Source organism: Acartia tonsa, chromosome 3, assembly GCF_053477335.1.
Source record: "Acartia tonsa isolate MP-2025a chromosome 3, ASM5347733v1, whole genome shotgun sequence".
NCBI lineage: Eukaryota > Metazoa > Arthropoda > Copepoda > Calanoida > Acartiidae > Acartia > Acartia tonsa.
Genome location: NC_137262.1, coordinates 9,474,546 through 9,490,561, shown reverse-complemented (window position 1 = coordinate 9,490,561; position 16,016 = coordinate 9,474,546). Strand labels below are relative to the sequence as shown.

Genomic DNA, 16,016 nt, shown 5'->3' with positions numbered 1-16,016 from the left:
TTTTTTCTGACGGAAGTAGTAGATAGACCTAAAAACATCCCCTTTTTTGAAGCAGAAACTCAAAAGGGAATAATGATAAATAGAGGAGGTTATGCTATAGTGAAATATTTCCCTATCTCATCTAGAAAAGGTTAACTTTCTTTTCAAAGTTTAAAAGGGATTGATTCGCAAATAGGATAATTTAAGCGGACACAGTAATACTGTCTGACTGATTATGACGTAACAAAAAAAATTAGCCAATGAGAGGCCGTTATTGACCAATGGTAAAATTTATTGTGACCTCTCATTGGCTAATTTTTTTTGTTGCGTCATAATCAGTCAGACACTAATTCTGTGTTCAATTTAAGCACTTTAAAAAATATGAATGAAAAACTTTTAGTATTATATAAAACTATCTTTAATTAAGTAAAACTTGCCAATAAGACTAAAGTTTTCTAACGTTACAATGACAAATCGTTTACCAAAACGATTGGCTTATGGTTGTGCTTGGTTATTAAAGTGCGCGCGCTAGATGTTCTAGAAGGTTTGAATATCAGAAGCTGCGTTCTAAGAAAACTCCATCCGGGGTAGCTTTATGAAGAGGGATAAAGATTTTTTTGGTTGGGGGGGGGGGGGGTGGTTAATTTGTTAAAGAAGCGATTTTCATTAGAGGGGGCGAAGGTAGTAGGTATCCTGTAAGAAACTTCACTGTAAAGGAGAACCATATCGTTCCAGCTGTTAGCGAGATCTTTTGCTACACACACAGACATACAGACATCTTGTTACTCTAATTTGATATAAAAATACTTGCGGCTAAGCCCCCCTAGAAGGGGCACTTAGTTAGGGGGGAGGGGAGAGTCGACCTAACTGCATTTCAATGTAAGTTTTTTTTTAAAGAGAAAGTAATTTTTCTTTGGGGGGGGGGGTTAATTTTTTCATTGGAAGGGTGTAATCTCCCCTGAATAGTTAAAAACCTTCCCTGGAACTAGAAGAAGCTTCACTGTTAAGCAGAAACATATCGGTTCAGCGGTTAATTCTTCGCTTAAAACATAAGACATAAACCAGCTTACTATACAGGGTGCGTCACATAAATCGGGACATTTTTTAAACGGTCATAGCTTGAAAACTACTTGACCAATCAGGACGTTTAACCCCTCTATAGAAAGCTTAGGTAATGACCTTTTAGCACAAAAAAATCTTTGGACAAAGTTGGGCGTGTACATCGAGCTGGCCGCACATATGTTCAACAAGGCAGATTCCAAATGCGCCGGTGGTTTAATCTGGATTCTCGACTAGGGCCCAATAAATCTGACCCCAGCCCATCTGTAGGTGAAGTAGAGTTATTCAACTTGCTGGGGATATTGTTAGATACATAAGTAAGACACTAGAAAAGACTAGAGCTCTCTATCTGAAATGACTTGGCCGTAGTACTCCAGCAAAGTGGAACGTGGCAGATTTTGAGATGTCAAAAACGTCAAAAATCGAGAAAATTCATGAAAATTTCTCGGTTCTCGATTTCAGGGACCCATATGGAACTTTGAAACTCATTTTAGAATATGGGTTGCGCTGACAACCTTAGCTGAAACTTTATGCCATTTCCAAAAAGGTAAAAAACGTCATTCTAGCTCAACTGTGGTCCTGATGAGAGCCTCCGTGTCTAAGGGCAGCTTGAAAGTTGGGTGAAATTGGATTCTGCGGTTACTCATGATTTTAAGGAAATGTGGCCTCCCAGCAGCCCGATCTTAATTCAATGGACTTTTGGGCCTGAGGCTACTTTGAAGCATGCACCAATCGACGTGCCCATACCACAAAGACCTCCCTCATGGCTACTATCAAGGAGAACTACGCCATCTTGGACAGGTACAATTTGACCTTGACCTGCCGGCGGTTGAGGAGGCGTGTAGCGGCGGTGATTGAGGTTGGTGGCGATTTTATTGCTTCCCAGTTTTTAAAATTCATTAATACCTTTAAAATTGACGATTTTATGTTCTTTCTTTAAAAATTACAAAATGTCCCGATTTATGTGGAGCACCCTGTATTATAGAATATTTGAATTTAATGTAGATCATAATAGAAGATTTTGTAAAATAGAACATTTTGAAAGGAGGTTAACTATTGATAGAATCTGTTGCTTATTACGTACTTATTTGTATCTGGTGAAAATGTATAAAAATATGTTTTTATATGTTCCATGCACTCCCACTATAAAAATGTCTGAAAACTATGCAAAGCTTTTCTGAAAAGATGAACTCAATCGTCCTGCGATCACTATGTCTATGAACGAAGTGTTAAGTTATTAGAATATCATCATCTCGATAATGTGTCAGATATGGCCACTATTATATGTCGACAATAATATAAAAGTTTGATAGGATTCAAAGAGCATAAGTTTCAGTTCCTATGTTTTTAAACATATAAAGAATAATGATAAGCTTCGCTTTAAAAATTGAATAGTTTTGACAGCAAATGCTTTTTATGTTCCCCGAACCAAAATGTCTTCAGATAAGACTTTTAATTGTTAATTTTATACTTTTTCCAGTATGGCTTCGAAACCGATTAATATTAGCTGGATTGGAACCGGTTCTCAACCATTCTAAAAAATCATGTATAGCATCGAATTACAGACAATTTTCCACAAATATTAAAATAAAAATCTTAAAATTAATACCAGTTTTGTTATACCGCGCCTATGGTCCCTCGGGTCTAACAACATTGGCTTTAATCTATTAATTTTGCATTTTAATAACCGCAAAAGCTGTCCATAATACGATGCGATGAATAACTATTCTCATTAAAAGTTTATAATTACATCTTTTTCTGTGTATGTATATTTTAGTAAAAACCCAGCCTTTCATTATAGGTATGTGTGGTAGTGTGTATGTTCAACTATTGGTTGTGTCTCACTGAGTGTGTCTTAATAAGCAAATAGAAAATCTTGGAATACGACCTCTCCGAACATTATGTGAGAGCTACCACCCGCCTTTCTTTTTTATTATTTTCCATTAAAGATATCGCAATAAGCTAAAAAAAATGAATTTTACAATTATTTTAAATATTTTTGTATTTGTTTTTTTAGAAGAAAAACATGTTTTTTGGCTCTTATTTATAATAATCCCTTTTTCCATTACATAAATAAATAGATGATAAATGACGCCTAAATAAATCAAGGTCGTCGACACTAGCTTGAGTTGCAAAATAACAATGATGACAACATCTACATATAAAAGCAAAGCTCTGAAACGGAAGGACAAATAAACATAAACACTCGTAGAGTGTCAAAACGGAATAAGCAGAATATTAATGTATAAGTATAAAGACAATTGTAAGTCAATTTGTTGCAAAAATGCTTTAATGCAGGATTCTTTTTTTGTGACTTGATTATAGAGATACTTCGCTCATAACATTGTACCTTGTTGTAATAGGAATAAGTATTCCAAACATAAGATGAATAGTTTAGCTGTTTATCTTATAAAACAACCAAGAAATTCATATTTACAAACGGACAAACAAAGTAAGTTGTTGAATAGCTTTGCTAAAAATGAAAAAAAAACAATTCACCCACCTACTCAAGACATCATTCATGAAGAAAATATGTTTTAAAAATCTTTTCTTAGATTATTATCTTATTATTGATTTCTTGTCAAAGAAGACTGCAAACATTAACATACAATGCAATGTATTTATATAACTTATTGATCATATTATACATTGTATCAAATGTCTTCGCCCCAAGCCCATAGTAGCTTTGCCTACTAAAACTAAATATGAATATTAATTTTTTTAAAATAATTAACATCTTTTGGAACTACTGATTAATTTTTTTGAGGATGAGGGGCAATCACTCCTTGAGATGAGTTTCCCATCCCCTAGAAAACAAGGATGACAACATCCATAAAAGCAAAGCACTGAAACGGTAGGACAAACGGACATTAACACTTGTATAGTGTCAGAACTGAATAATCAGAATAAGAGTCGAAGCAAAATTGTAAGTGAGTTTGTTGAAAAACTGCTTGATACAGAATAATGTTTATGGACATACTTACATTTTTAGAACTTGATTATAGAGTTGCTTCGCTTATAATATTGTACTTTGTTGTCCCAGGAATCTGTATATCAAAAATCACATCAATCGGATTATTATTTCACATAAAAATTTGTTGTTAAAAAAGTAAAAAAAATCATCACATTTAAAATGGACATACGGACATTCTGGTAATGATTATAGAGTTGCTACGCTTTCTAAATCGTACCTAACTACTACAGGAATCACCATGCAAAGTTTGAAATCGATAGTACAATTCTAACATGCCTTAATTATCGAAAAAAGCTATCCGTTACGGATGGACGGACCGACCTTAATTATAGAAAAGCTTCGCTTAAAAAAAGTATGATCAGTAGATATATTGCATAAAATCAGAATCCATTTGGTTCAGAGATATTCTAAGTTTTATCCTGCGTAAAGGCGGACAGACAAGCATCGTTATACTTTTATTGAAAACTTTATACATTCTTCTCATTCTTTTTAATGCAGTAAGTTAGTGAGGGAAGATGAAAACTATTGAGATTTTACCTATAATTTTATGCGTAGTAAAATAATGTTTAGTGTTCAATTTTATGTTATTTAAACATTGAAAAGCAAATAAACAATTGTTATTTTAAATTAACTTTGTTTTTTTTTTATTCATATTTAAACTGTCCAAAAACACTAGGTTAAAATGTTTTTAACTATTTTTATTATATTAATGTAAAAAAATGGAAATTCGTTAGCCCATAAACAGGCATAACTCATTATTATAACTCATTTGTAAATGAGCGTAATCCCTTGAAATTGTAACCGTTCTGATTTTGCTACTAATTTAAGGAAAAATGACTTTTTCATCCTTGTTCTCTGGAAAGGTACTTTTTTACTCTAGCCTTTTTTTAGACGCAAATATTGCAAGTTACATCAATATAGAAAAAACAAACAAATTGTTTATATATAAAAGTATTAAATAAACTTTTGTTTTTTATTCTTTGTGGACTATAAAAGTATTAAGATATAGGTTTGCGCACTTCGTTGAGTACATAAGGTACAGTTTTAGGTCAAACCTTTGGACAAAGAATTGCATTCATTTTTAATAGATAGGGTAGGTTATAACTGGTATTTAGGGTTTATTATTGTCAGGTTAGCCACTTGCAATGATAAACCTTCTGCATTATTAAATTAGAATTCCAAATTAATCCTTTTTGTCATATTTAAATTAGAGCAATTAAGTTCAAAGTGAATTTGAGAAGAAAACTTAAAATGTTTAAGAAATTTTATCATAAATTTAAAATCAATATATTCATTTTTTTGGTTTATTATCACTTAAATGAAGAAAATTAAATTTTGTTAGCATACAAACCAATCTGTTATACAAAGTAGAACGATGTCTGTTCCTCTGTCGAAAGCTTAAGATCCTTGTAAACGTTAAATCGATTTGGGTTTTTCAAGGTATACACCTACTGGTGGTTTTAAACTAGTTTCTTTTGGGGTTGAACACAGTGGCGTGCGAAGCACTTTGTCTATGGGGGGGGGGCATTTTGAAGATTTTACAAAATTTTGCCCCCCCTTAAATCAAAGTGCCCCCAGGGGGCACTTTGCTATAGGGGGGGGGGGGCATTTTGATTATGTGTACTAATTTTAAATAAGGGCGTTTTAAGGGTTGGGATTATTTGATTATGGTCCTTCTAGTCCTTATCCCTTCTTCCCCATCCCTTCTCCTATCCCTATTTCCCATTTCTTTCCCCCATCTCTAACCCCCCCCCCCCCCCCCAAACTTTCCCCCATTTCTTCTCCCCACCCTGCAATGACTGAAGGGATGGGAGCTAGAAAGCTGTTTATAATAAAATGCGAGAAATAACTAGTATCGCATCGTATTAAAAACAGCTTTACGCAGAAAGTAAACATAGAAATTATGAGATTTCAATCGGTTTTTTTAGCCCCAAAGGGCTTTTTTTATTATTAGTGAAATTGTCCAAAATACGATTTGATACATGAGTTTTCTTTAAGGCTTAGAACAGGTTCTAATCCAGTGGATATTTCGAAGCCATCAATAATATTAATGTACAGAAATAGTAATTTTGTCTCTTTCTCAATATGTTATTAAATCTAGCAACCATCGTCTTCATAAATAATTAAGATATTTTCTCGTATTCATTCCAATCCGGTGGATAGGAACCGGTTTTCATCCATACGAAAAAACTATGTTTAGCATCGTTTTATATCATGCTTTCTACGAATATAAAAGTTTACAATCATACGATTAAAACCAGTTTTTTTAGCCCGTGCCTTGGGCACCTTGGGTCTAAAAAAACTGGTGTTAATCTTATAATTGTACCAATGTACATTCTATATCCGCGGAAAGCTGTTTATAATACGATGCGAGAAATAACTATTCTGTGCAGTTCATATTTACGGATTATATGCATTTCTTCATAAAATCCATATTAATCCAATTTAACCAAGAACTTACTTTAAAAAAACACCATCCCATACAGGTTTAAAAAAGAAAACATGTTTGTTATTAGATTCTCATTTAATAAAGAAAAAGTATAATCAACCTCCCAACTACTTAAACTTACCTTTCTATCTAACTTATTATGTAACATGGGTCTCATTTTAAAAACAGGAAAAATGTAGTTTTGTCAAAATGTACTATTGAAATGTTCAGATAGAACAGCAAAGCTTTCAGAATTTATAAAAGAAAAATCCATTAAAATAAAGTTGTATTGGCAATTTCCCTCAAAATGACTTGTCGTTGTCGCGCACAGAAACACCCTAACCTTAATTTAAAACAAATGGAAATTATGGGGGGGGGGGATAAAGGTTTTGGTTTGAATATTACTTTAGGACTAGGTATAGAAACCTCTCAGGGTGATAGTAGACAAAATAATGTCATTTCTCCCGGTCATACGCCGCCATGCGTCATTTTGGAAGGATAACGCAAATTTCATATCTCAGTTTTCGCTATTTGACTTACTTTTTTTCTCTAAAAGATAAAAGCGATGCTTGCAGGATTATTTAAAATCGCTGTAATATAAAGATAAATTTTTCTCAAATCGCGAAATCTGGGATCTGAAATTTGCGTCACCTTTCCAGCATGACCGGGAGAATTAGCATTATTTTGTCCACTATCATCAGAGTTTATGCTTAGAATTATATCTATGACGAGTAACACTAAAGAATACTTACGTCCGCTAGTTTTCGGGGATGTGATGGGTTGCACTTTCTGCCTAACTATGCAAAGCTACGATCAAAATAAAGCGCGAGTGAATGACGAATGTTTAGATTCAAAGCTTACAAGTTTTTTTGGTTGACAATCATAATAAATCCAAATATTAATATGTTCTTTAGAAAAGCAATAAAATCAGGGGGTAAGACTAAGCAAGGTTGGTGCTGCGGCAGCTTATGGCTGGCTGCAGCTTAGGCCAGTTGGGTTGCTGATTGGTGAATTAAAATTCGATGGCAAGCCTCGAAGCTTTCCCTAATCCGCCCAGTTTATTGCAGATGCATGCTAGTGCTCCTACAGTTTTGGCTAAGCTGTTTTAAAGATTATCACAGCGGCTTCAACTGCTAAAGGCCGCTTATTAATTAAATTGTTGGTTGCAGCTGCCAGTTACTTCTCCATGATTGCTTGCCATTCAATCCAACTAACCGGCGACGTTCCACAGTGGTCTAAGGCCGGACATTTCGCCAAAAATCAACATTGGAGTTCCTCTAAATAAATAAATTATTTTGAAAATATATACCCTATCTTATATAAAACCGAAGAGTTTTTGTCTTTTTAACTATTGGTTGATGAATTATGAATTATAATCATTCCTACAGTAATATTTATTAATGCTTGAAAGTATTTTCTAGACCAGCTGGCTTTTGTTTTTCTTCTGTAGGTGAATATACGAGTTGCATTGGGTTATACTAAGGCGCAGGCTTTTTATTTTAAACGATTCTATCAACTACAAGCTGAGAAAATTGACTTTGAGTAGAGGTAGGTGAAATGTCCACAAAAAGACCAAAATAGTCCACTGTGCGTTCATGTTCATACACAATTTTGAAGAGGGATATGTTTATTCCATAATAACTATTATCACAAGTTTTACATAATAATTTATCATTCAAACAATTTTATAAAAACCATTTATACATGAGTGTGTGTGTGTGTGTGTGTAAGTGGGGGATAAGAAGCATATCGCTTCGTATTATAGACAGTTTTCCGCGGATAGTAAAATACAAAATTAAAAGACTAATTCCAATTTTGTTGACTCCAAGGGCCAAAGGATAGGGCCAACAATACTGGTATTAATTCTAAGATTTATATTTTATTCTTCATAGAAAATTGTCCATAATACGATACGATACATGTTTTTTTTTTCAAAATGGCTCAGAACCGGTTCCAACCCAGCGGATGTTAATCGGTTTTGAAGCCATACTGGAAAGTACGTTTACAAGATTCAATGTTTGTAAAGAAGATCTGGAAATCAGAGAGAAATGGAATGTGTTAACCTTAAAAAAAAAAAACTTAAAGGTAGGGGGCGAGAATTGTTGAGATCTAGTAATCCAAGTACCAATGATATTTAGAAACATTCTAGATAGCTAAAACTTTCTAGAAACAGTTATATTGTCCTCTTTTAATAATCTTTAACGCCAAAAATGTGCAATTTTCGAAAGGGGTTACGAAATACTTTTTCTTAAAAGCTGTATATGAATTTTATCGTTTTAAGATTAATTTTCTTGGATTTTTGGGGGGATTTTTATTCAGGAAGCACTGTCAACAAATAAAAACTACATTGAAATATCTTTTTTTTCCTCTGATGTTTGCCTTGAAAGGGAAAATTTAATTTCAAACATTTTACCTCGATATTACATAAAAAATATTTCAATAAATGTAAAACTATTTTTACTTGCGACAAAAGGGAATTTTCAATTTTATGATAAAATTGGCACATAAGACATGAATATAAAATTTAAATAAAAATTAGTAACTTTTGTACAAGATAGGTATTGAAAATTAAATTAAATTTTATTTAGTTTATTTTTGTATCACAATATTATTTAATTTATTAATCTCATTACTTGAAAACTTGTGTTTATTAAAAGAAATCTTATAAAAAAAAAAAGTTAAGGCAAACCAAACTATTACAAAGGTCTTAATATATTTAGAATTGGAAAAAAACAAGCTTACTGAAAGTTGGGGCTTAAAGAGTAGCATCTTTATTAAATTGCATAAATATTACGATAATCACCAGACAAAAATTATAAGAATTGATTGATCACAATTCATAAAAAAACTGAAATAAATCATAAAAAATAATAAAACCATAAAACTAAAATTAATTGATAAATGATGGCTTTTTCTACAGGTTGTATATAGTAATTATTTAAACGTTTCTCATAACGGCTCATTTTCAAATTAATTTACACCGATTTTAAACCGTGATGAAAAAACATAGTTAGCAAAGTTTCATAGAAATTATCCACAGAAGTATAAATAAAAAATCATATTAATCATAATTAATCGCTTGCTTGTTGTCTTGGGCCTTAGGTCCATAAATGCCAAGGACAGTTCAATAATTCCTAATTTACGTTTCCGCGGACAACTGTCTATTAAACCCACACCATAAATATAATATAATAAGAATGTATACAATTTTTAACAATTAAAATATTTATATTATTCACGTTATAAACATTTCATTCCATACCTATAACTTTTAATTTTGGAAGATTTTTTAATAGAGTTAATTTTAGATTGTTATTTATTTTTATTCACTAGATTCAAGAAAACTATTTTGTGGCACATTTAGTGTATTTTTGTGTGTGATTTTTTTTTATAATTCTGTTCCAAGCCAGCTGACCACCTCCATTACAACTCTGAAAACAAAAATAAAATTAATACAAAATTTGGTTTAAAAATTGGAAATAAAATATCTTTTATTTTATTTGAGCAATGAGTTATTTAAGCAAACAAAATTTAGCATAAATTGATATTTAAATCCCAAGGTATTAAATGATCACGGGTCCAAAAAATGAATTTAAATGAAAATCATATGTACCATTTAAATCAAAATAAATGGTTCCCACATTCTAAAAATTTTCCCACGCTTGACATTCTTGAAAAATGCTAAATAAATGGACATTTAAACAAAACAAAGATCGCGTTTTTTGCAATGGAATGAGCATTTCGACCTATCAAAAAGTACTGGTGCCTATTACAACATCATACATTTTTGTTGCTTGGTAAACTTATGTAAATTAAAGGGGTAGTTGCACGAAATGCATTTACACTCGAATTTAGTGAACTGCATATTTTTTCCTGTTTGATAGTCTAAAATACATTTATAGGGTATATATTTGAAAGAATTTCAATTTCTACCATGTAGTTTTAAAAATATCAAGACTTGAAAATCGGATTTTTGTCATAAATGCAATTTATATAGCTGGCTTATTTTCACAATAACAGAATGACGACTAATTTATTGATGTGATGTATAATTGTTTTGGTTTTTTTGTAATACAAAATTTTTGGTATGCTTGAAATCATTTTTCTGAAATGCACTTCATGCAACTATCCACTTTCCTGTAATAGTTTACTGTGATGCAAGTATGTTGTACTTGTTAAACAATTTGTATTTGTTTGTTGTGTGTGTGACCTGTTATTTGTGGAATGAAAAGGAATTTATGCTAATTCTGCCAAAATTCCAGCAACAAACTCAATTGAGATGGGAATTTGAGAATTCCAAAGAGAATACAACACTACCAAACTATTATAGTAAGGGATATGGGTTGATAATAGTGTAGTGAAGCAGAAAATATACAGAGAAGCAGGGGCGTCCAAGCTTTTTTTTTTTTGGGGGGGGGTAACATCTTTTTAAGGGGGGGTAATTCGTTTTTTTTAGGGGGGGGGGGGGGGGGGTAAAATGGCAGCAATTTTTTTTTACACCCCCCACAAAAATTTTTTTTTACCACAGGGGTAAATTTTGCTTGGGGGGTAATTACCCCCCCCCCACCCCAAATCTGTTGGCAGGGGTAAATTTTGTTTACCCTCCCAAAATTTACCCGCGGGGTAACATTTTTTGGGGGGTAATTTAAATTTTATTAAAAATTAAGTATTAAAATTTTTTTTTGTTAGAGATTTTTTATTTTTTGGGGGGTATACAGAGAAGATTATATCACTTTTGTAATAAAGGGGAGTGGATAGAAATGCCATTTTTGAAACCGAACATTAAATAAAATGAACACAACCATAAAAAAGTTACTGCACTTTGATTTAGTATATAGAAGATGCGTTAAAAAGGTACAAGGTGAAAATGAAACGAAACGACTGTTGAACCGCCGACACCGCCCAAAATCCAAAAAAATACCAATATAAATAGATTTTCTTTCGTTTAGACCAGAAAGGGAGGGGACATTTGGCTGTTTATTACACTAGTCCCTAAACTTCTATAATATAATATAACGTTTTCTTATTCGTTGGCTTAACAACTTTTAAGACTTTTTGTTGAATTTTGATTGGTTGGTTTATTAAGTTAAATGTCCAAACGTTTCAAACTAAATGTAAACTAAAGAAAGGTAATTTTGTGTACCAAAAATGAAAATGTACATCAATTTATCAGACATTGTCTTATCCCTTTAGATGCCTGGTTTAGACTTTAAACTTTTTTCAAATATATGTAACTGGTAAAATTTTGTAAGAAGCTTTATAAAACATAAAAGTAAATTTATTGTCCCAACTCAATAAAAATTAAAATTAGTTTTCCTATGGTTTTTAGTTAATCTAGTTTTTTTTAGTCAATTTATGTGAAAGGACATGAGCTTATGAGTATTTTTATCATTTTTAGATTACTTTTAGTTACCTACCAAAAAAATAATCATAAAGATGCATCCTAAGCTTTAAAATCTTAAGTTTATGACCAACATATGGGCCCTGTTACAGAAGAATGCCAAATTGTCAAAATAAATTTAAAATACAGAAAAAAAACAAGGAGTAAGGGAACATTGTATTGAAAGTATAACTGGTTCCCAAAGAATGATCAATTCGTTGGCTTAGTATCTTTCAGTACTTTATTAAATCTTTATTGGCTGGATCAAACAAACAATGTTTCAACTTTTTTTTCTCAAGAATGAGTAGTTTTATTCTTTATTAGTAGGGATGTGAATCAATTTATCGTCAATTGTCTTATCCCTTAAGATCTTTAAGGTCTTGTTGAGATGAATAGAAAGGAAAAGCAAACATGTATGCCAGAACTGGAACTAATAAATGTGATTTAATTTCATGGTTATTGTCCAAAATTGGCAGAATAACCTCACATTTAATTTAGGTTAGAATCTGTGCTATTGTAGTTAGTTTTAACAAAATCCAGACTTTGACGCAATGTATAACAATTGTCGTTTACTTTATAAGGGTGATGAATTCTAGGCCCAAACCAGGTTTTTCAAAATGCTGCCTAGTTATGTTACACCTTTTAATCCGTAGCATTAAGGTAAATCGCAAAGCGTTCTTGACGGGTTCGAGTCTGACTTAAATAGCCTTAAACCAGCCCTAAAAAATCAAAAAAAATCGTTTAACGATCGTTCCAACCTTTCGAAAAAAATTTCTAGACAGACAGAACATACATCCTGTTATTTCAACATATATAATGGTCTGTACCTGGTGCTTGTTCTTTTAAGCATGCTGACCGCTGTGCTATGTGCAACAGTCTCCAGGCTCTGACCGTCTACAGCCAACAGTCTGTCTCCACATTTTAACTTTCCATCCTAAAAAATAAATATATGCAAAGTTAGTTTGGATTTGTGTATTGATACCTGTTAGGGTTAGTTCAAGCTAAAAGTTTAAGTACCAAGAGCTGAGGTGCGAAAATTTAATTCCATATAAAATTGTAAGAATTGTGTAGCCATGTAGACAAAGAGTTGGTGTAAGCTTATTTATTTTTAGGTTATAAACTATGTGTATTGTTTATTGAGTAGGAACGGGGAGTGGGGCGATAGAAAAAAATGATAAAAAAATTAGTTTCCAACCACTTTAACAATATTAATATTGTGCTAATTGTGTAATTGTTGTTAAACTTTATCTCTACAAAGACATAAGTTATTAAATAAGAAATTACTCCAAACTGTACCGAAGTTTCTATACAGACTGGATGATATTGTTGTCTTATGTTTAAAAAATATTATTCTTTTTCACAGACCACCTTACACATTTACTCAAATATGCAATATTAATATTCGTAGAGGAAAATTCAACAACATTTTTTACATAAGATAAGTCAGTTTTTAATAAAATGATAGTATGTTGACTTTACAAGAAGGAAGGGATATTGCAACTGCAGAGCAATCTAAAATTCATTTTGATTTTGAAATTAGCCTGCATTTTGAAAAATAAAATACCACAATCTTAATTAACTTTATCTTATTTTTTTTCTGCCATAAAAATTCAAATCGAACACATGTCATATTAATGCAAGGAAATGGAAAAATATATTTAAATATTGACAGCAATTTGTCGCCCTTTATAGAAAATGAATTTAGCTTGTGTATGTAATATGTAGAGTGTGAAAAATGAGATGTGATTTAGTCTATCATGTGTTGACAATTTCTAGACACCAGTACACCATAATAGTGAAAAATCAAGTATATTCCCTTTCGTGGCAACTTACCTTAAGGGGCGATTCTTCGTATTTATACAGTAGGTTTTCTCCTATTTTTAGCCCCTACGTGGGAATCTTACCCTGCGGGGTCAAATGTCTTACCCTCTAGGGCAATCACCTAACCCAATATAACCTAGCCTAACCTAAAATAACCTATAAAAGCCATTTTGAAAACACGACGAATCGCCCCTTAATGGGCGCTGCCACGAAAAGGACTATTTCCGAAAAATCTACTCATAAAAACAAAATGCAGGGACGTCCAAGCTTTTTTATTTTGATGGGGGTAATGTAATGTTTTTTTTTGTTTTTTTTTTATTTTGATGGGGTTAATGGGCTGCTTCAAAGTTGAAGGGGGTAAACAGAAATTGAAATATAATCTGAACTCGTGTAAAAATAAAAAAAATACACCTTTACTAAACTAATACAGGTATAAATCAATTACCTTGGCTGCTGGAGATTCTGGAACTACGAATAGTACATGAACAGGTTCAGTTCTCTCAGTATTAGGATCAGCTCCGCCCACTATGGAGAAACCCCAGCTTGTACCATCACGTCTGCAAATAAAATAACATGTTCTAGTTTTTATCTTAGTCCTTAAAACAAAATATTTATTAAGCAATTATAAAGTAATAAGTATTTAATAAGTCATTAATCTAATTTCAATACTCAAAACTATTGAGAAACTGAGTGATTTTTTTTCAATTCTTCCCATATACGGAAAATATATTTTTTCCACATAAAATTTTTCCACTAAACTTAAGGAACTCATTAAATCATCAAGTCTGAAGTTTGTATAACTATACTGGAATTAATTTCGGGGAGATGTCGGGTTCGAACCTGGACCACACTGCGGAATAATAGATGCGTTTAAAAAACGTACCTACTGCTGCTATGACTGGCACGTGAAACTATCAGTAAGAGTAGGGGGAATGTCTTGGCCCGTAAACAGGCGCAACTCATTATTTCGCACAGTAGTTAAGACTTCCAGACAATGATCGTGCAATTAAAGCTCGTTTTTGGGTGTGATATCTAATAGTGTTTGAGTCATTACAAGCGGATGATGCCGTTTTGTTCTCTACTAAGCTGCATATGACGACTTGGAATGGAAGGGGAACATCGCCAAAACGAGTACCTTCAACTTGTGTAAAAAAAAATAAGCCTTCTATGATGATTCCTTGACGAAAGTGAGTGTTATCTACAGTGTTTCGGAGCCGGAGCCGCCATATTTTGCTGGAGCCGGAGCAGTAATTTTCGTTAAAAAACGGCTCCGGCTCCGGACTAGATAAATAAAGAGATTTTATAATTTGGTGACTCTGTTTTGTCATGTGCAAATGCCCCTAGGTATTAAGTTTTTCAAGTCCATTTTTATCAAAAATTGAACTTTTAAAACCTTCAAAAGTCAAAAATAAAAAATATTTTTTTTATGGGGGAAAAAATATGTCGAGTTCTTCTTGATTTTAAGTCGGAGCCAGAGCCGCACCAAAATCAAACGGCTCCGAAACACTGGTTATCTATTACTATACCTGTGCAAAATAACAGTCTTGGGATATTGTAGAGATCTGGGCAATTTCTGCCAGTACATCCAGCTGGGTATAAAGTTGCTTGCCCCGTAGCTTGTCTCGGGGCCCTGAAAAATTACCAAAGACGTTAAAAATTGACGTCTAGAACTTTTAGAAACAGCTACAAAATTCACTTTTAATGTTAACCAAAAAAGGTCAAGCTAAAAAAATAACTCAAAATTTTAGAGGAAAATGAAATGAAAGTTTATTTTTGCTTATGACGACAAATATTTTGTAAGAAAAAACTTTTAAAAAGAAAAATCAAACAAATTCACTTGTAAACTCAGTTATAAAACAATATTTTTAAAAACTTTAGTTAATATAAAACAATTGTATAAATAATAATAATAAAAATATCCAATTTTTAATGTTCTTTAAAAAGTTGAAAAATGTTTTCTTGTCTTTGAAAGAAATCAAATTGGAATGTAAACAAGGAGGAAACAAATTCTAAAGTATATTTAGCACGGTAGCAATTATACATAACATGTTTTGGCCAGGATAAAAAACTTTTTTAGATTTTCATTCCCCAAAGAAGATTGTTATATCTCTAAAACATCGAAGTAAACATATCTCGATAATTTTTTAAAGCGAAGCTTTTCTATAATTAGGTTCGGTCCGTCCGTCCGAGATAGATAGCTTTTATTCGTTAATTTAGGCATGTTAGAATTGTCCTATCGATTTCAAACTTAGTAGTTAGGTACGATTTATAAAGCGTAGCAACTCTATAATCATTACCAGAACGCCCGTACGTCCATTTTAAACAAGTTGATTTTTCTACTTTTTAACAACAAATTTTTATGTGATATTGATTCC

General features: G+C 32.3%; 1 protein-coding gene across 2 annotated transcripts in view; it reads right to left on the bottom strand.

Moving 5' to 3' along the window:
- Window positions 1-8,049: 8,049 nt before the first annotated feature.
- Window positions 8,050-16,016, bottom strand: part of LOC145313250 (ligand of Numb protein X 2-like) — a 141,552-nt gene continuing 133,585 nt past the window's right edge. The window contains exons 19-23 of one of the 2 annotated variants that reach the window (XR_013877288.1): window positions 15,168-15,271; window positions 14,087-14,198; window positions 12,648-12,754; window positions 9,617-9,871; window positions 9,002-9,354 (exon numbers count right to left, since the gene is read on the bottom strand). Coding sequence is in view for 1 of the 2 variants with exons in the window: in XM_080152571.1 (XP_080008697.1) it covers window positions 9,829-9,871; window positions 12,648-12,754; window positions 14,087-14,198; window positions 15,168-15,271 (366 nt within the window). In the remaining variant the exon portion in view is untranslated. Of the gene's footprint in view, window positions 9,872-12,647; window positions 12,755-14,086; window positions 14,199-15,167; window positions 15,272-16,016 lie in introns of both variants that reach the window. The other variant, XM_080152571.1, reaches the window with a different exon arrangement.